The sequence below is a fragment of the Myotis daubentonii genome, chromosome 11, assembly GCF_963259705.1.
Source record: "Myotis daubentonii chromosome 11, mMyoDau2.1, whole genome shotgun sequence".
Lineage (NCBI taxonomy): Eukaryota > Metazoa > Chordata > Mammalia > Chiroptera > Vespertilionidae > Myotis > Myotis daubentonii.
Genome location: NC_081850.1, coordinates 30,541,003 through 30,563,186, shown reverse-complemented (window position 1 = coordinate 30,563,186; position 22,184 = coordinate 30,541,003). Strand labels below are relative to the sequence as shown.

General features: G+C 37.4%; 1 protein-coding gene across 12 annotated transcripts in view; it reads right to left on the bottom strand.

Moving 5' to 3' along the window:
* Nucleotides 1-6,987: 6,987 nt before the first annotated feature.
* PTPRD (protein tyrosine phosphatase receptor type D) overlaps nt 6,988-22,184 on the bottom strand; it is a 506,304-nt gene continuing 491,107 nt past the window's right edge. For all 12 annotated transcript variants that reach the window (XM_059656673.1, XM_059656670.1, XM_059656671.1 and 9 more), the window contains 7 exons: nt 21,641-21,926; nt 21,031-21,209; nt 20,303-20,429; nt 19,038-19,163; nt 16,278-16,432; nt 12,688-12,823; nt 6,988-10,622 (listed from right to left, as the gene is read on the bottom strand). In XM_059656673.1, coding sequence (XP_059512656.1) covers nt 10,554-10,622; nt 12,688-12,823; nt 16,278-16,432; nt 19,038-19,163; nt 20,303-20,429; nt 21,031-21,209; nt 21,641-21,926 — 1,078 coding nt within the window. In that variant the 3' untranslated portion in view covers nt 6,988-10,553. The remainder of the gene's footprint in view (nt 10,623-12,687; nt 12,824-16,277; nt 16,433-19,037; nt 19,164-20,302; nt 20,430-21,030; nt 21,210-21,640; nt 21,927-22,184) is intronic.

Below are 22,184 nucleotides of genomic sequence, written 5' to 3'. Positions count from 1 at the left end.
TCCTGTACCCGGCTTCATGCCCATGACTCTTTTGGCCATAAGGACCGATGCCACATTCGTGCCTTCAGATGTTGTCACTTACTTCTTCCACTAGAAGTCCCTCTTCACAGATTTTATCAATTAAAATGCTGTCCATTCTTCAAGGCTCACAGAAATGCTGGGATAGAGGGCATTTGTGCACAAGATAGCCATTTTCAATTCAGATTTATATCTCATAGAGTTTGATGTTTGGTATGACAAGATAAACCTTACATATCCCCTGTACCATATTCTATTCTATTTGTACCTCATCACACACATTTGGGCCTCTATTAATTATCTTAGTTCCTGTATTAGGTAAAACGTTCCTGTATTTAACATAAGTGCTGTATTTAACTCACTTTTGAATCCTTAGCCAAACAATGATGTCTTGGAACCCACTCAGTTAATATCTATTGTCTCTGCAATTTTTGAAACAACTTCAAGGTGCTCTTTAGAGCAAATAATCTGAGTGATTTTTTACTTTGTAACTTTTTTTGTTTTGCCCTATTTTTAACAGAAATTATTTTTAATTACAGTTGACACAGAGTATATTAGTTTCAAGTGTACAACATAGTCCTTCAGCATTTATATACATTGCAAAGTGACACTGCAGTAAGTCTAGTAACCATCTGTCACTGTATGTAGTTATTATGGTATTATTGACTGTTTTCTATGCTGCCCATTAAATCCCTGTGACTTATTTTAAGTTGGAAGTTTGAACTCACTCACAAATCACCTTCCCCTTTTCTGCCCAATCTCCCACCTCTTCTCCCTCTGACAATAATCAGTTTGTACACTGCATCTATGAGTTTGATTCATTTTGTTGGTTTGTTTTTTTGGATTTCATATGTCATGTGTCTTTCTCTATATGACATATTTTAATTAACACAATACTCCATAGGTGCATCCATGTTGTCACAAATTGCAAGATTTCATTCTTTTTATGGCTGAATAATAGTCCATTGTATGTATGTACCACATTGCTTTATCCATTCCTCTACCACGAACACCTATGTTACTTCCATATCTTGGCTATTGTAAATAATGCTGCAACGAATATAGGGGTGCATATGTCTTTTTAGAATAAATACTTAGGTCATACTGTTGTTCTATTTTTAATTTTTTCAGGAATCTCCATACTGTTTTCCATAGTGCCCGCACTAATTTTCATTCCCACCGAGTGCACAGTTTTCTTTTCTCCACATCCTCCCCAACACTTGTATTTTTTTTTTAAATACCCATTCTGACAGTTGTGAGGTGATTACCTCATAGTTTTTTAATTTGCATTTCCCTGATGACTAGTGATGTTGAACATCTTTTTATGTTTCTGTTGACCATCTGTATGTCTTTTCTTTTTAAAAAAAGTCTAGTCAGGTCCTCTGCTCATTTTTAAATTGGACTGTTTGCTATTTGATGGTATCTTTCTAACCTACATGCACTTAAAACCCAAGACTAATGGTCTAATCCAGAGCAAAAGTCACAAGTTCCATCAACTTCTTTTATTTTCAGTTCCTAGTAGGAAAAAAAAGTATTGATAATAAAGAACTAGAGAGAGCAGAATCATTTTGGTTTCATCAAAATTTAACAAATATTTTGGCACTATATTTTAGTAACATTGAATAGCTCAATAGGTTATGAGTGGTTCTTACTCATATAAATGTTATATGGAATTGTATGTCATTCCCAGGTCGCCCTAGGTCTAACAGTAGGCTGGATCCTAAACATTGACATTGACATAATCAACTAAACAACTGACCATAGCTGTTTTTTTAAAAAATATTTTCTATTAATTTTTATTCTTACCCTATAATTATGACTTTCCCAACCTCTCAGAATGGTAAGAAATCTGTAGCCTCCCTATTTTATTCCAATGATAGTTATCATCAGCTGCACATCCTTCCACATCTCAGCTTTAATATCTGTAAGTTGAATGTTCTACACCAGTTCTGTTTTCCCCCCATTCTCAGTAGTGATGCGTAAGAGATGCTTACCATCCCAAGTATGGCAAACTTTCACATTTTGAAGACCAATTAATTTTACACATGTGTATATGCTTAAATAATAATTAATAAAACTTGATTGATGTTTAACATAGAAAAATGTGCATAGAAATAAAGGTACAGCTTAGTGATTTATCAAAAACAAACACCTGTGGAACCACACCTGTGGAGGAATAAAACATTGCTATACCCAAGAAGTTTGCCTGGTGCTCTCCTAATCACCACCTATCTTTCTCTTCCCAAGAAGAAACCACTTCAGAATCATAGTATTATTTGCATATGACATCTTTTGGCTCAATATTATGTTTATCACTTACTGTGTTCCATTGCATCATTATACCAGAGTGCATTTATCCATGGACATTTATGTAATTCAGAATTTTTGGCTCTATGATTAATGTTGCAATGGAATCCTATGTCTCTTGTTCACATATACTTACATTCCTATTTATTATATAACTACAGCCTGTACAACTATTGGATAAAGTATGCATATATTCCACTTTACTCCAGAATGCTTAACCATGTTTCAGAGTGTTTATAAAATTGCATTCCAACAAGCATAGTGTGACAGATCTACTACTCTTTATCCTCACCAACACTTGCTATTTTAGTCTAATATTAGCAGTTCTGGTTAGTGTGTATTAAGTATTGCACTGTAGCTTTAATTTGCATTTTCTTGATTATTTATGAAATTGAGTACTTTTTCATAGGTTTGTGCAATTTGGCTATACTTTTTTGGTGACATGGCTGTTCAAGCCTAGTAGTGCCTTTTTCTTATATATTGTGAATATAAATCCTTTGTTATATTAATGCTGGCAAGTTCTAAAGTGTTATGTTCCTATTAAAATTCCTGATATTAATTGCTTTCCCTCTTTTTTACATAAATTTCAGGTGTACATGATAATTCAATATCTGTATACTATATTGCTTGCTCAAAAAGTCTAATTTCCTTCCATTACCATATATTTACCCCTCTTTACCCAAACACCATTCTTCCTCTGGTAACCACCATTCTGTGTGTATCTGTGAGTTTGTTTTTGTTGGTTTGGTTAGATGGTTTATTACTCTAGTTTTATATTCTACACATGAATGAAATCATGTTTTTTGTCCCTTTCTGTCTATTTCACTTAGCACAATACTCTCAAGATCCATCCATGTTGTCACAATGCAGAAATGGCTGAGTAGTGTTCCATTGTGTGTGTGTGTGTGTGTGTGTATGACATAGGGGTATATATTTCTTTACAAATTAGTTTTTTTATATTTTGGGAGTAAATACCTAGAAGAAGAATTGCTGGATCCTGTAGTAGTTTTACCTAATTTTTAAAGGAATCTTCATGATGGTTTTTTTTCAAGGCACAGTATACATTTTATTCTGCATGGTTGTTGTACAAAAAAGCTCCACTTCCCTTGAGAAACAGTATCATCTGTAAAACACACTTTGAACACTGAATATTAAAATATTACATAATACCATATAAATGAAGAGAAGAGAACAAAAATAACACAGCCTTCCACTCTTTAGTATTCTAAGAATATACCACAGCATTGATAATATGAAGGAAAATGCTTGGAATTGTGTTTAAATCCAAAATTCTTCTGGTTGTTCTCCACTGGGAGGCGAAAAGGTAATCGGGTTACCACCAAAGGACATGTGTTTGGCATGTTCTCGACGTCTCCTCAACAGGAGTGAATGGATCACTGCGGTTTAGGCCTGTTGAATCAAGAAGATGACATTCAGTCATAGACTTTTATTATCAAATAACACTGGGAAATTTTAGTCTCTTCTTGTGAGATGTTATTTCACATTAGTGGCTGCACCAATTTACAGTCCCACCAACATTTGTTATTATCTTTTGGATGATAGCCCTTCTAATAATTGATGTTGAACACATATTTTCATATGTCCATTAGGTCCCTTGCCCATTTTTAAATTAGATTGTTTGCTTTTTTTTGTTACTGAGTTGTCTAAGTCTTTATAGATTTTGGCTATTAGTCCCTTATTGGGAATACCATTTGCAAATAACTTATTCCATTTGGTTGGTTGCCTTTTAGTTTGTGGATTGTTTCTTTTGCTATCCAGAAGCTTCTTAGTTTAAAGTAGTCTCCATTATTTTTGCTTTTGTTTCCCTTGCTGTTTGAGTCAGTGTCCATTAATTTAGAGCCTATGTTTTCTTCTATGTGTTTTAGTTCTTACATTTAATACATTTTTAGTTAATATTTGTGTATGGTGTAAGATAGCAGTCTAGTGACATTCTTTCACATATGGCTGTACAGTTTTTCCAGCACCACTTACTAAGTAGACTTTCCTTTCTCCATTGTATGTTTTTGGCTCCTTTGTCACAAATTAGTTGACCATAAGTATATGGGTTTATTTCTGGGATCTCTGTTCTGCTCTATTGGTCTGTTTTCTGAAAATATCATATTCTTTTATTAGATGCAAAAATCCTCAACAAAATACTAGCAAATCTATGTTCAGAGCTATTGGCCTGTAATTTTTATTTATTTATTTTTGTGATGTCCTGGTCTGGTTTTGATAACAGGGTAATGTTGGCCTCATAAAATAAGAATTTTTCCTCTTCATTTTTTTTCAAAGAGTTTGATATGAATAGGTAAATCTTTTAATGTTTGTTAGAATTCACCAGTGAAGGAATTTTGTCCTGGACTTTTATCTTTTGGATGGCGTTTGATTACTATTTTGTTGTTTTTTGTTTAAATCACCATATTATTTGCTTCCTATTTATCTCATCTGCCCTAGGTTCTTTCCCCCTCCCCCTATTCTTTCATTTCAAAAAATGGATTTTGAAAACAATTCCATCTTTCCATATGTTTTAAAGGACCCCTATTCAGCTATTATAATTTTTTTAAATGTAAAATGTAGAAAGTAAGTTAATTCTTGAGTTTTATGTATACATAATTTTACACTTCCTTTTGAAAACATACATTCTTTTCCATGAAAACTATTTAATGGCTACATGGCAATGTATTACACATGGCATTATAGCATGTTTATAAAATTGTACATATATATTTCTTTAATCATTTCCTATTGGACATTTAGGTATTTCTACCATTATTTTACATTGTAAATGATAAAATCGGCCATTTCAGACTTCATAGATCTTTACTTACTATTCCCGTTCTGATTTTTAAAAGGAGTTTTACAAATATTAAGTATTTTCAGATGTATAATTTATTGAAATTCTCTTAATCTTTAATCATAAATGATTAAAGGAACCCTATTTGCCAGTTATTAACTAATAATTTCTGCATGTGTGTATATTGGTGAAATTAGCTCATATTTTGTCACCTTTGACATTCTAATAAACATCTGTTTAAAATGATGTATCACAATGATCAATTATGATTTGCCTTGTACTATTTTTCTGATTAGGAATTGTGTACTTACACAATCAATGGGGTGATCAACTTTGCTAAATTAAAGGCCAATAGGTGAAGAGGATGAAAGGGGGGGAGTCTAATCTATTCAGTATCAGTATTTCCAAAATAATGTTTGGATAATGGGACTGTTTCATTTCCTCACCAATTCTATGGCAACAACTAGTTGTAACATTTCCAAACCATACTTGTGCTGTACTTTGACTTACCTTAACTCATTTGGTTGATTTGCAGCCAGTTGTTCATCTCACGATATATTCATTGCTACTCGGCAAGATGATGGCCACCTTAAATCCTTCTTGACCTGACAACTCAAGCCCATTCTCTCCTCCTATCCCTACTGGCGTTCCTGAGATGATCACTTATCCCGGGTCAGGTCAACGAGGGCCAAGAAGTATCCATTCCACGCCACGATGTCTTTTTGTCCTTTTGGTAAGTAAACTTCCACTTGCCTGGTTTGTGGTGTTAAGATCCCAAAGCTTTGAGGTAGCTCAAAGTATGATTAATGCTGACACTCAGAAAGTAGAAACAAGGACAGGGGAACAGAGAGCTGATGATATCACCTGAACCCCAAATCTAGTTGCACAAAATTGGGTATTCCTAACCTTTTAATATATGAGCCAATAAACACTTTTCTTTTTGTGTAAGCCAAGTTGTCAGACTTTCACTCACAATAGAAAGTCCTAACTTTATGGGTCCTCTGATTTCCCTCGGAGCACGTGTCACAGTGCAATTTTTATCATTACAGTGGGGCCTTGACTTACGAGTGTCCCGACTAACGAGTTTTTCAAGATACGAGCCGTCTCTCGGCCGATTTTTTGCTTTGAGTTGCGAGCTAAAATTCAGGTTACGAGCCAGCTTCAGATACCCCACCGCTATTTGGCGCAGCAAACATCACAGTGTACGCCACAACATCAGCCCAGCATCACGTGTCTCACTCGTTCACTTTAAGATTTGACATACGAGTAATTTGAGTTACGAGCTCCGTCACGGAACGAATTAAACTCTTAAGTCAAGGCCCCACTGTATTTATTTAATGACAGCCTCTCTGCCATTACCGTGGTCTCCATGCAAGCGGCATTGGTATCTCATTTGTTCACAGCTGCTTCCCTAATGCCTAGGACAGTTCTGATTCATTACTGGCACTCCATGCCATACTTTTCTTAGCTATGTTCCCCAAGAGTTTAAGAAACTAATATGGAGTTTTAATTTTTGTATGTGCATGAGAGCTGACAATTATTTCAGGATGATAAAACTTGTATATATTATAATGCACTTGCATAAATTTATATGGTAGTCATCTCCCACAGAATTAAAGATTGCCCACGATCTCTAAATCGAATGAAAACCAAGACCTCCATCTTTGCTGTTAAAACTTAGGCGAACTATTTCTCTGAGCCTCAGTTTGCTTACCAGGAAAAGGGGCTTACCTCCAGGCAGGTAGTTGTAGATAGCCTCTCAGTAAGTGGAATTACTATTAGTACAAAGAAACTAATCAGATAACCAGGGGAAACCTATATAACATTCAAAACCAAGTGGTTGAGTGGACAAAAGCAAAGGCCAGGGCTGCATTACACTGACATTTTTATTAGAATTTATCTGTAACAAATGGAACTTGTGTCAGCAAAGAACTGATTTTCATACAGACTTCTTTCGCCACCAATGTAACGAAGTAAGAAAATAAAAAGCACGCCTTTCATTCTGTAAAACATTTACGCGTACTACTAATTAGAGGTAATTGTATTTTTTAACAAGCCATTTTACAAGTTATTTTTTTTAATTTTTCAGTCTATGCATCCAAAATGAGAGCAAAGAACACAACTGTTATTATCGTTTTAGACACTCCAAGCTCGGATGGCAAAGCCACGTAACGGATGGAGAGGATGGACCTGCAGCCTTCTGACCTCTGCTGGAGTATCAGGGCACCCATAAACCCAGCGGCAACAAAACCCAACAGAGGAGAAAGAAAAGGTAAGTGAATGAAAAATCAAAAGGAGGGGCTACACCAAAGCAAAACCGAGAATAAACGGGAAAGAAAAAAAATCTGTACATTACTGCAGAATTTTTTCCCCTTCCTGTTTCTACGCCGAGTTATTTACATACACACAAATGAATTTCTGAAGCAGTTTCTTACAGATGGGTTCAAGTAATAACATTATTGGGTGTAGAATCAATAGGGCAGTGCATAGTACAAAGGTATAGAAAGTGCAAAGTTCCCTAGAGGCCCTTCCCTCCCCTGGCTGTCCTCACCATTGTCTAACCATGCAAATCATTTTTAAAAAAGAGCTAAAATAAAGTTCTGTACAAATCACTTCTTATATATTTTGATTTTTTTTTATCATTGTAACTAATTACAAAATTATACATAACTACACGTACATAGGTAAATAATAGCACCGTACTGGTTATGATGATGAAAATAATTGGAAACTTGAGCGTTTATATGGTAATGGCAGATAAAGATGTTCACCTGGGAAAATCAAACTAGAATGGTTTGTACAGAAAAGCACAGAGTGGAATGCACATCAATGACAGGAGGGAGTTAGTTCTCGGAACAGCTCCTGAACAGGAGGATACCTGGAAGTCTCCGCCTGGTTCGTCTATGGTATGCATCCCATTCGTTTCCTTCTTAGGATTCTTCTCCTTTCCCTTTGCCAAACGGGCGGTTTTTGTCTCGGGGAGAGAAACTGCTCATTGCGCAAGGGTTCTGGTGTGCAGTACACCATCTGATTCAACATGGCGTGTCGGCATAATGCGATGTCTGTCTAATGACCCTCTTTGTTTCGCTAAATGAAAATTACAGCACTGAGTAACCTGGCACTTGGATAGCTCTCCAAAAGGTAGGAACTGAAAGGAAACACACCCACGTAGTGCACATTCTTCTCTGGTTCTGATGTAGGTTAGAGAGTCTCATTCTGAGGTAGCCTTCTAGATACTTTTTTTTAAAGTATTATACATTATTTTCTTTTTTTCTTCCTTTTTTTCTTTTTTTTTTTTTACAAAAGTGCTCATATATGATACTTGCAAGTGTTTGGTCTCTTGGATTTCATTCTGTTAGTGATGGGAACATGTAGAAAACAGAACATCAATGGAGCTAAGATGAAACCAAAATATTATACCTCTATGGACACTCTTTATGAGTTCCTTGAACATTTGGAGGATTCTTTAAAATTGTGGAAGATATGGCAAGCTCCTGCCATCATCCATGGCTTCCTATAGTAATTTTGGGGGAGATATATACACATTTTTAAAAATGTCCCCTTTTAGAAAAAATCCTAATGGAATAGCAAATATATTCCAAAGTGGTCAATGATGGTTGTTACTAAAATAAGTTTGGTGCCTTTTCTGGATGTTCCAGAGCAGATTTGGAAGGGATTAAAAAGAAAACCAGTGGCTTTTCCTGATGTGGACAATTATAAAAGGAAGAAGGGCCCTGATTATCCAAGTGCTTTGGGCTGGTACAATCACTAACCTCCCCGACCTGGTTGAGAACTAGGAATGCATATTATTCAAAGAGTTTCTGTACATGTGGTAAACAGATAATGCTTTAATAGGAAGAGTAACATATACGAACAACTAATGGAAATACGAACCAAAAGCTAAAAAGAAATGCTATTAAAATAGGCATCAATTATAAGGCACTCTAAATGCAAAACTAAAACCAAAAAGAAAACAAAGAACAGCACTTCCCAGGAATGCTGTATGCCACGAAATGTTTCTGACTAAACAGAGTAACATGAGTTTGGCTTTGCCCCTGTTACATATTATAAATGCAAATTTCATAGCACATACTATAGACAATATACGATTGAATACACTTTTTTTAAACAACTTGATAGCTGATATATTAAAACATTCTCCCCTCCTAAAGGGATATGCACTGACCTTTCCCACATGCACACCTCTTAGATATTTAATATGTTTTTATTGCACTAGAGTTGTTAGAAATATCGAACTTTGTTGGAAGCCTGGCTAACAAAATGGTACTTGTGAATATGGTTAGGTGGGTGGGGGGGAGATTGGGTAGGAAATTAGGGGGTGAGGTTTGACAATCACTGATGTGCATTCCTCATTGCCCTTAAAAAATTAAAATTTTGTGATATTAAGAAATACCAATGTCATAAAATAATTGAAAAAGATGTTTACAATAGCTTTTCTACCTTAAAAAAATACTAAACCATGGAAGAACTGAATGATAGCTATCTCTATCATTTTGTGTGAACACACTGTCTATATATACATAGACACCCCTATAAAATACGGATATATATGTATATATGTTAGCAGCAACTTTATACTTTGCGCCTCCCTGTTGATTCTAAAAACAAAACAAAACTCTTTATTTGAAAAGAATGGGTACTTTCTTACCAGACAGAAGTGTAAAAGTAATATCTGATGAAACCAATACTGTAGATTAAGAGTATTGCACAAAAATGTGCAAAATTTCATATGTGATATTTCTACAGCAAGATATGACAGATAACAGTTGTACAGCTGGAAAAAAACAACCCTACAATTTGGAAATAAAAAAAAAATGAGTTATGTAACCTTTTTAAAATTTACTTTATAGAATGATAGATACATTTTGTTAAAAAAAAGTTTACACAGTTAAAAATGAAGCACAGGTCAGCAGTATCTTACAATACTAAAAAACTAAATCAAAGACTTTCTTTTTAAACATTCCCCCCTTTTCTCCCTAAAATGTTAGTATGAGCAATATGGTGGGAAGGGGTCATGTCGAAGCAGTTCGTGTTACCATGAGAAGCCACACCAGCAGACATCCACGCGGCACTCCTCCTTCTACCTAGTGAGTGATCCTGAACAAGATGCTGGTTCTTTGTTGAGATTTCTTCTTCCCTTTATTCTGAATCCTTGAGGTATCTGTAAATAAAATCCTCCAGATCCCTCATCAGTCAGGATTCTCTTATTATTTTCAGATTAGATTATTAAACTGGGAATTCTTGGTCCGCCCGGAAGAGTTTTTATTTTTAGTTTATTTTGTGTGTAATAGTCCCACTAAGGGGTTGTTACCTAGAAGTTAAGAAGGACTTCTCAAGTGCCCTGTATGGCTCAGAAGAGACTCCATGGGTATTGAAGGGCCCGCTGTAAAAATCCAAAATGGGTCAGGGGTTTCTACGTTGCATAGTGATCAAAGCTGCCCAGGTACTCAAGTGAGGCTCGATAGCAGAACTGGTACTGGTCCTGCAGGGGGAAGGCATGGCGAGAAAGACAAGAAGGGGCCATGAGCACAGCACATCAGGAAAGTGAAAATCAGTGTTAGAAAACAAAGTTGCATCTTGTTGAGGGCAAAATCACTACTTTCGTCAATCAATCCAATCCAATGACCAATCGATTTTAGCGAGCAAAGAGCGATCAGCCACATGGGGTGTTCATTAACCACCAATCAATTGGACTAAAATAGTCTCCCAATTCCAAGTAATGACAGCTCCAATGAACATTATCTTCCAGACCAGTGTGAACCATTCTCCAAGTCGTATCAAATAACCACCACCTATGGAACGCGTGAGCTCCTTATACATCACAGTCCTCCTTTACAATTACCTGCTTATTTGTGATAACGGAACTCATTCTCGATTTGCATACTTAAGAGATGCTGATGCAGACACACACTGTCCCAAGGAACATTTAGATTCACTTACCTCTGGACTATGCCAATAGAATTTAAACTTTTGAAAAAGTCTTATTAAACTTTTTAAAAAGTCTTATTAGACAGTAGACCTTGCTACCTACAATCAGATTTACCCGACATCATTTCTGATATTCTTATATATTTGAGGGAGGCAGCCAAAAAGTATCTGATGAGGCACACAAAGCCATTAATTTATTCAGGACTCTGGACTTGAAGATTTTCAACTCCTGAAAATGGCAACACAAGACTGGCTGTCCACATAAAAAAGTCCCTGTGCCACGGGCCTAATTCAGTATGACTGCTGCTTTAAAGGCCTACCCTGAAGTAACAGTGTGAAACGTGTCCTTTTTCAGACAGGGGCGAACACAGTCATTTAGGAATATGTTGGGGTACTATTGGAGAGATGGAAAAATTATAATTTACAGATGAGGAAAAGTAGGGTTTTCCTCATAAAAGAAACTTATTTTCAGTAGCCAATGGGCCTGAAAGTAGATAGTTTCTATTTTGCTTAAATGTGCATTTTTCTACAATAAAAATGGTAATGCAAAATAAATGGAGTTTGCTTTCCTATCTTGTCACAGTAAGTTGCTTGGCTAAATGTTAAGGCTTTTTAAACGTCCAATTTCCCTCTGCCACCCCCAACACCTATTAAGTTTGTCATGCTGACATAATGTTTTGAGTATTGCAAGCCAAATGCTTGCACTATTTTGAAATCAAAGTCTAAAAGGTATTGTGAGTGACAAATTTAGGAACACATATAACCTACAGAACTTGTTGGCCTTTTGATAAACACAATGTATTTATCACTCATATTATCCTTAGAAATGATTAGTCAATGGGCCAGACAGGCCAAATCATGAACTCATATTTTTCTGAGTAACATGAGAATTTGCATATTAATTATTGGCCTAGAAAATGGGGGGCTAATTTCTCTAGGTCTTGTCCAGGTTCTAAATATTTAAAATGATAATTATTAAGAAGTCAACTACAAAGCAGCTGATCTTTAACCCTTTTCGGTCCAACGTCCAGGCTGACTCGACAGAGCAGGCGCTAGGAGCGGGTCCAACGTGGAGCTGAGGTCGACCCTGCAAACCGCTGCGATTATATGCATCGTCAGTAAGTTCAACATTCAATCCCGTCAATTAATTTGGACCAGACTGTTTGAATTCCAGAAATAAAATTGGACTGCAAAGGGTTAACATCTAGGCGTACAGAAAGAGTATGGAGTAGTGCAATGGGCTGAGGGTCTATTATAAACCAGGCATTGCAATCTTTATAAATATACCACGCTAATATATCACACATTTATATGTAAATATTAACTATATGTATATAACAAACTATGCAAACTTGCCATTTTTAGAGGCCAAATATTGTTAAATAGTGGCACTTTAATATGGTTCAATCTACCATATAATCTCACCTATCTCCAGAAACAACTCCAAGACATTGTCACTGTCACTCCCATTTAACCAAGGGATGGATGAGGTTCACAATTTTAAACAATTTGATACTTTTCCTACAATATTCTCCTGTACTTTGCCTCTGATGATCTCTGGACTCTAGAAGGTTCTGGCTAACAAAATCTCTTATTTGGCTCATGAAGATTTTTCTTACCTCTGTCTGTACCATGGCTGGTCGTTGTGTTCTCAACATTTTGACAGTCTGGAAGATATCTACAACTCCTTCATATCTCATTCTCTCCAGAACAATGCTTAGTGTTATGAAGACTCCAGTTCTTCCAACGCCCGCACTGTCACAGAAACAAAGGCAACATTCCTGATGAGATGCTCAAAGCCATGGCTACATTTATTTCTAAGTGGACATGTGTCCACTAGCTTTCAAAATGCATAATGTCTCCCACAGCCACAGTCAGGAAAATGTGGTGTTAAAATCACCCAATGATTACTCTTGGGATAAGGTGTCGTGGTAACGAGAGAATGAGTGTGGAATAATTAGGATTCAGTCTTCTAAATCAAAATGACTTTCCAATTGGGATCATATGTCTTTTTGGAAAGATCAAGGAAACACGTTATAAAATAAAGGAATAAAAGGAAACGTAAATAATTATAGATTTGTACTCTTCACGCAGATCCTGAAACTGTAAACCTTGCCTGCTTCATATTTTTAAAATATGAAGTAATTCAGATAAGATGAGGTAAACTGAGCATGTTCAAATTCTCTAGAGTTTTACTTCTTATAGCCACTTAAAATTTGTTCAGGATGTCCCATCACCTAGACATGTAAATAGGAAGGTATATAGACTATTCAAACTCAGATATTTTTGATATGAGAAGAGAGTTTCTTTATCAGGGTGTTTTTTTAAATACAGAATCCTAATTCAATTTTCAGAATGGGTCTATGAATACCTTATACATATGAGTTGTGAAAATTTTATATATATATATATATATATTCTGTTTAATGAAACATAAGTTTAAGAAGTCTCTAAGAGGGGTCTCTAACCTAAATGAAAAAAAAAAAAACTAGTTAAGAGCTATTTCTTTATACAATTATGTAGCATTTTAAACACCAGGATCCTTTTCACCACATTAACGAGTTTTTGAGTTTCTCTGTTTTCATTATTGTTTTAAGGTAATTTCAGTATCTTAGTGCAGCAAGAGAAGAAAATTAATTCATAGCTTTTGTGCTCTTAAGAAGTAGAAAAGCATCTGGAGGTTCAGGTAATGAGGAGAAGAGTGAATAATCTGAAAAATCCCTACATTTTTGGTTCCTAATTAAACGGCCTGTGTAATGCTTGGGTACAGGCTGTAGAAAATGGATGGATTCATTTACTTGAGGATGTAGCTGACAAGCATATAAATAGTGTGTCCCTTTATAAACTGGGTTTTCTAAAGAGTCCTAGCAAATGTTAACTGAGGCTTTAAAATCCATGGATAGTCTTTACAAAGTGGCTGAGCATGTCCTGGAGCAGGCAAGGCTCTCTGTTAAGATGGAATAGATGACCTTGAAAATCTCTATCCTCAGAGAGTATGATTTATGATCTTTTTGTTGAATGGTCTCTAGGTACTCTAGAGTCTATCTTACCTTGATTTAATTGCTCAAATGTGACGAAAAAAGGTGGGTTTTTTTTGCTTTCTACCAGACACTTTTAGGAAAATAATAGGTACTGGCCTTATACCTTCTGAATTATTGACTGTATTATATTATATTATTTTAATAAGGAATATATATATATATAAAAGCCTAAGTGACCATCAGACTGTTCAACCATTCGACCAGTCGCTATGATGCAAACTGACTACCAGGGGGCAGACTCTCAATGTACAGGCATAGAATCATGCTTCAGCGGAGGGAGGGCGAGAAGAGATTAACCAAAGATCTTATATGCATCCTCTCGCAATCCAGGACCCCTTGGGAAATGTCGGAGAGCTGGATTTGGCCTGATCCCCACAGGCCAGGCTGAGGGACCCTACTGGTGCACAAATCCATGCACCGGGCCTCTAGTAAATAAAATAAGTGGCATTTTTAGGATATTCCCAGATAACAGAAAATAATGGGAAGCCTTTAAGATATATATGGTATATGAAGTCATAGAATTTATACTATAGGTGTGTTATAAGCATTTTGTGATGACAGAAGCAATGGGAAGTCACACACACACATACACCTTTACATACTTATGGAATGCCTGAAGTTAATAATGTTTATTAAGTATATTCTTTTCTTTATATTGGACAAGTTTGATCAAGAATTTGGTCCAATTATATGGAAAATTAAGGGAATAGCCAGATAATTTAACTCTAATATATCTACTTTGTTTGAACTTTTAAGCCAATGTACTATTTCCTACATGCTCTTTGATTGTCTAGAGCAGTGGTTCTCAACCTTCCTAATGCCACGACCCTTTAATACAGTTCCTCATGTTGTGGTGACCCCCAACCATAAAATTATTTTCGTTGCTACTTCATAACTGTAATTTTACGACTGTTATGAATCGTAATGTAAATATCTGATATGCAGGATGTATTTTCATTGTTACAAATTGAACATAATTAAAGCATAGTGATTAACCACAAAAACAATATGTAATTACATATGTGTTTTCGGATGGTCTTAGGCGACCCCTGTGAAAGGGTCATTCAACCCCCCAAAGGGGTCTCGACCCACAGGTTGAGAACCGCTGGTCTAGAGCCAAGGATTTTGGATAACTCAACACAAAGCAAATGTGTATAAATAAGGTCCGATCCTCATCCACTATGCAATGCCTGGGACACACAGTGTGCTAGGAAGGGTCTCACAGCTCCTGAGAACACTGAGGTCCAGAGAAACGTCCCTAGTGCCATAGAGCGACAGCGACAGAGTGGAACCAAGACTCAGACATTGGAAGCCCCACTTGAACAGTTCTCCTATTTTGAGACCCTGTCTTCCATGTCACTAGGAAATGTAGTTTGTCTTTGTCATTCCTTTTTGAAGCAAAGTCAATTTAATAAACTCAAGATTTTGACCATAAAGAAATTAAAAACTGAGACTTCAAAAGTTGCTAGAACCTAAAATAAAATAATTGAATTCCTTTTGTTGGAAGATTTTTGCATAGAAACTTCCAAAAGCACTAAATTTATGGTGAGTGTCCTCTCTGAACCATTTACTTTCTGTATCTATTAACTTTAATACCTGAATTATAAAACCCTGTGGAAACTATTGAAAATAATTAACTTGAAGGTGCTTCATTTTCTGATACAGCCACAATTTTCAAACAAATTACAATTTTAACTGAGATACCATTCTAATCACTTATTGACTGGCAAAAATTAGTACTGTCATTAAGGCTTGATAACTACTTATGGTTTCCCAAGAAGACAAACACAGGAGTAAGACACTGACAGTTATCAGTGTAATGTTATGAATGCAAAAAAAGTAAGAAACAACTAACTGAACTAATTTTCACAAGGGATGTACCAGCAATTCTTGTTAAAGTAGGCCAGAGAAACACAGTGTAGTTCTTTGTTACAAGAGGTAAAAGTTGGGGATAAAAACTTTCCTCTGGCTATTTTCCTTTTGTGGAAGGAAAGAGAAGTGAGTACTTGCTTTAGGTTTTACAATACATTTTTTTTTGAGAATAAAATGTCTATTATGCAGATTTATTACAAGAAGCTTGTCCTGACAATAGACAACAATACAAACTTTCAAAGTTACCACCACATTAATCACAAGCGGAAACTCACCATTCCTGATTCTTAGCTCACCTGCAATGGACTGAAATGGGTCCATCTTGGCCAAACTGCTCTTTTGTTTTGTGAACTTGGCCGATGAAGTCAATAAATCCTTCTCCAGACTTTGGCACGCCTTGCTCTGGCCAGTCAGTGAACTGGAACTGTCTCACTGTTCGGGACTGACCGTCCTTCAGGGAGAAAGCCACACCCAGCCAGAGGACGCCAGGAGGGTCCAGCCACGCACAGGCACAGCAGCAAACATGATGGTTTTTCCAGAAAGAAAAAAAAGTGGGGGGTGGGGGGGGATAGAAGCATATTTAACTAGGAGCTTATATTCATGTCTTATCTGCTAGGAACACTGTCTCCATTCACATATTTATTTACATTGCATTTTTTTTTTCTCTCACAATTCCCACCTCATAAAGAGTCATCTAGTTCCTATATTAGTACGTCTTGAGACCCAAAGTTTGCCTCTGAAATCCAGGTGGAACCTATACACTCTCCCCCAAATTTGTGAATCCAATCACTTCTTAATATTGAAAGGAGCGTCCAGGCATGTCATTGAGAGCAGAGAGTTTGCTATTGACACAACTTTGCGTCTGCTGGGCTTGCTCATTTCTAGCATTGCGAAATGACAACAGTGACATGGAAAAGAGCGGACACAAATGAGGTGGCTGCTGTTGACCTGGACGGCCCACATGTCTCAGAGGCATACAATTTCCAGACCATGGCAGGACATACAAGATGCGCCTTGTGGCCGACTACGCTGCCGGGTAGGAAGCGAGGCATCCCTCAAGTAGATCAGAGAGATTGCTGGCACACAAATGCTCTATTCTCCAAAAGGACTCTTCCTGGCTGACCACGGGAATTAAGGCGCGTAGGGAGTTTGAACTCAGACAAAGCCAAACACGGAGAGGAAACAGGTGATGGAAAAGAAGACTTTTTTTTTCTACAGTGATTAGCAAGCAACACTGCTTTGACTCATGAAGTATAAATGATTTGAAAAGAAGATACTAAGGCACTGCTGATTCCTCCCGGAATTTTACAGTATTTTTGGAAGCACAACAAAAGCAGAAGGGGCTTCTGTTTACAGGAGCAGGAATAACAATTATGCCCATCACCTTTCTCCCCAGAATCTGTTTCTGGAAAAGGTGTGAAAAGCCAGAATGCAGGCCTGTCTTCCTCTGAATGTTCTTTCTGACCACAGTTGCTTTCAACAGCAAGAAGAGGTCTTCAGCACAAACCCTTACTCTTTAGCGGAGAGACCACCTGGCTCCACTTGCAGGCTACCTGTTTAACAACACTCTATCCTTAAGTGCCAACTTGCTTTCTAAACTGGGAAGTTGAGATTAGAAACACACTAGGAGCACAGACAGCAAATGTTTTGTCAGCTAGGAAGACTATTCAATCACAGGAAGCCTTTAAAAAGCAAACAAAGGCATGCCCAAGCTTCTGCTTCACTGTTTCTTTTGAGTATTGTGATTAGATTTAATTTGGGCGGGAGGGGAGTGGCGAAGAACGTTATCTCTGGCATTTATAGAGCCTGGGCACAACTCTTTACCATTAGAAATGGTTGCTGAGTTTGCTTCGAATGCAAGTAACATTTTTTCATTCACGTATCTTGCTCCCAATTCTGAAAGGGCATTATTATTAGCATTATTTTTTAAACAATGGGGTGGGTCACCAAGGCATGCTTACTTGGGCAGCTCAAAAACGACACCTAGGAACTTCACTGCTGCCTTGTGTAGAGTCACTTTCCGAGTAGTTAAGACTTCAGATTTTCTAGCATTAACCAGCCTGCTAACCAATTTCTCTTTCACTTTAGGTCAACCGCCAGGTCCCCAGCTGTGGGGATTAGTGGACAATCTCTAAACATGAGTACTGGTTGAGAAATCAGCTTTCCAGAAAAAAACAAAAACAAAACAATGGATCAAGTGAATAGCTTTACACTGGAGTTTTACGCGACCCGCCCAGTGTGACAGCTCCAGCTACAGAGCAGGCTTTGGACTGAGCCCCCCCCCAACGTGCATTTGTGACCACGGCTGCAGAGTGGCCAGAGGCAAGGATGTGAAAGTGTCTGCACAGAACATCTTACATCACAGCTGAACTTTGGACTCAGCAATCTAGACAAGAAATGCAGATGAAAATCAGCCAGCAAGGGTCGTGGGTGCACAGCTCTCACGGACAGACACATCGGCACACCGAGGACTAAACCACGCCAGCAATCAAATTAGAATGTGCAAAGCCTGTCAGATTCCTCTGAAAAATGCCATTTGCTCTGCGGTTTTGCAGTCATACCAAATTAACCTCCAAGCCCACATGACCTACAGGGCTTTGCAAAACAACAACATATTTACAGCCTCCAGGAATGAAGAAGTCAAGGAAGTTCCAAAGAGAATGTGCTGAGAAGGTGAACATCAGCGCAGCCAACCAATCAGTAAACGCTTCCCAGCACACACACACACCAAATATAGTCTCAGAGTTGAGCTGCCAGATGTTACCTTTGAAAGGAAGCCAAGCTGGGTTTGTGCGAACACTTGCCAGACAGAAGAAAGTTACTCTTACATTAAAAATAATAGTAATAATAATAAAAAGTCCTCTAGGATGGGTGATCTCTTCACTAGGGAATATGGCCACTGGCCAATGTTTCTCCCAGAGAAGCACTTTAGACCAGCGGTCGCCAACTGGTGGTCGGTGGACCACTGGTGATCAGTGAGGTCCGAAAGGTTGGCGACCGCTGCTTTAGACTACTTTTCAACTAATGGTTGAGAGCATAAGACTGTGCCAACTTACCCTGGCATCTGTGACCTTGAATTCTCTTAGGATATATTGTGGCATGTTGTATTCAGCCATGGGATCTACAACAAAGTACTGGTATCTTGCAGATCGTTCTGCTGGCCAGTATTGGTGACATTTCTCCTGAAAAGAGAGACGATTCATGTAAACTATACACCATGTAAATAAACTTTGTCTATCAGCTAGTTATCTATCTCTTTCTCTCATTAATAAAATTCAAGCCCATTCCAGTTGCATGTGACTCATTTTTTTCTTTGAACCAATAAGTTTCCTGAGGATAGGGAAATCTTATAGTTCAATCCTTGCCCATAGCATCAAGCACAGTACTTGGAATATAATTGGTAGAAATATATATCTGTCAAATTGAATACTTTGAAAGAGTAAGCATCTTCATACCTACAAGTTATCCAAATAATTACATCAGTCCTTGGGCATAAGGTTGGTCCTGTCAATCACACATTGCATCACTTTAGCAGACCTGGACCACTGTGGTTTGGGTTGAAGAGAACCATCAAGTGTGAACGGACAAAGAAACCTCTGAATTGATTGGGTCCAATCACTCTAGTCAGCCCAGGCAGTTTTAATGACTTAATGACCTTGTAGAATAATCATTTTCCTAGTTCTTTTTCTCTCTCTTTGCGACCTAAAAGCTAGGTTTTAGACACATTTCTACAAAGAAAAGAGAGAGATAGAATATCTCAAACATATATAGCAAAATGCTTACTTGCATCTATTGAATTTAAGGGGTAAGTCTTGATGTATCTCTAATACTATTTTCTGAATATTTTCAGGATAATCACTTTTTAAAAGTGGATCTGAAATTACCTTAGAGAAACAATGTAAATTTCCAACACTTTATTCAATGAGAGTAAATGATGAGCAAGTAGGAATTTGCCTCAGGGATGAAAGTCAAATTACTTCCTACAGAGACATGATGGCTCCTTTGCTCCTGAAACTCCAGCTTGCCCAGAGTGAAAGGAAGTGAGGATGTGTTGAGAGTCAGGGCCTAAGTCAAGGAGCATCTGCTTGCTTATTTGTCTCTCTGACTGTGTTTCACTGAAAAAAGAAAACTAGATCTTTCTTCAAAACACACAAAGGAAAGAAGTGGATGTGGCTTTGTAAGTTAAAAACTGACCCAGAGTCATGAGTGGCCCAGTGTTTCAGGAGTACCCTGAATGTCAAAGAACGGCTCTGGCACTCAAGTCATTGACATGAAACCCCCACTTCTCCAGGACGGAAATGTCTTACGAGGAGACACTCACTCTGCCCATCTCACGCAGCTTGGTGAGCATCACCACGATGGTGGAGTTGTGTTCCCAGAGCATCCGCCAGAAGTCTTCAGTGGTCTCCGCCAAGGGCCCCTGGGTCGCGATGTAGGCTTTCTGTTGTCTGAATTACCGAGAATGAAAACAGCATGTTACAATAACCAGAGAACACACCAAGGTTCACATTTGCTATGTAAACATCCAACCCAGTAATAAAACTGAAAATATATCATTCATGCAATTGCAGGAAATGTCCATTACGATTGTGTCATCAAATAACATTTATTACATTTTGGGGACTTAGCAAAAGAAACAGCTTTGTTAATATTATGATGTATGTCTATCATTATTATTTAAATTTTAGCGCAACACTAATGGCTCAATTTCATGTGCATACAAATCGTTTAGGGAACAGTTGTGGGGCATCAATTTGAAGGCATGACTTTTACACAATCTATTAAATTTATGAAATATGGTACAAAGCAGCTTTTTTTTTTTTTTATTAATTCCTTCTGAAGGAAGCGTGCAGGAGGCCAGATTAACAACTCCATAACGGCTTCTTCTTACTTCTATCCAAAATAATAGAAAACAAATACCACGGGATTGACTGCTGACCTACGCAGAAAGAGAATGCTTTGACTTGAGATAAAATTCATTCTGGTTATGAAACTAGGGCACATGCAAATATCAAGGCTTCGGATTGTCAGGGGAACAAGAGTATATACCTGTATCCATCAATAAAACTGGCATTGATGTAATCAGATCCTTCTACTCCTCGGATAGGCTGCAGGCATACCCTTGTGGATTCATATGGCATAATATTAACAAGGCGATTTTTGAATTTATTACATGGAAGATTGGCACTGATGAATCTTGAGGTGTGAGCTTTAGAGCTGGCTAGACGCTGTTGAATAGAAAAAAAAGGAAAAATCTGACAAAGATAATTTTAGCCTATGGTTTGAATGCAACATACCTGAGATTTCCTCTTTAGAGATAAAGCTCTGGTTTACTTCAAAGTAAATGACACATCAAACTGCACTGCCTTTCACTTCTACCTAGTGGACTTCCTATAGCCGACTGAATTTTTAAATATTATGTTCTATGGGTATGATCTCTCAGTTTAAATTAGGGTACAAAAGAGCCAAGGTATTAGGAAGCATGGAATAGAAGAGGAAAAGAGGAAGAAAGTGTTTTATAGTCAGACACCTGAGGGAGGGCAAAGTCAAGTGAATCTTGTCACTTGACAAATTTGAAAGGGTCAGAAAGGAAAGCCAGGACTCAGACAATCTGCGAATGACTTGCTCCTGAATTACCACATCACCCCCAATGTCATACCTTAAATTCAAGCTCCATTCCTGTGACATTCTCTCCTGTCTCTATTTGTGTCAGCTTCTGAATGTAGGCATACAGGTTTCTCGCTGGCACTTCGGTATTTCCACAAGTCACTGCTTCCAACAGCGCATCGTGGATAAAGATGTACTGGTCCTCTGTTTGCACCATGTAATTCCTCTGGGCTCTCATTAAAGTTACATGGCCATAAATATCTGCAGTTTTTTCATGCTTTATTCTTTCTAACATGGCATCTATTACAATAAAACAACCAGTCCGGCCAACTCCCGCACTACAAGAAAGACAAAGAGAAAGGTTTAAATAAATCTTTTAGGAAATTAACATATAATATAAGCATTTTCATTACTCTTGTGAACTAGGTTTCCAACCCATTAATTCTACTCAAATGGCTGTTGTGATGATTTTGAAGCACTCTAAAGTCAAGTATTATCAAGTCGCCATAACCAGTGGGTAGGGAACAATGTACCAAGTGAAATTAGTTTGCTTTCAACATGTAAAAATATTAAATCCATGATTACTATGCTCTTTG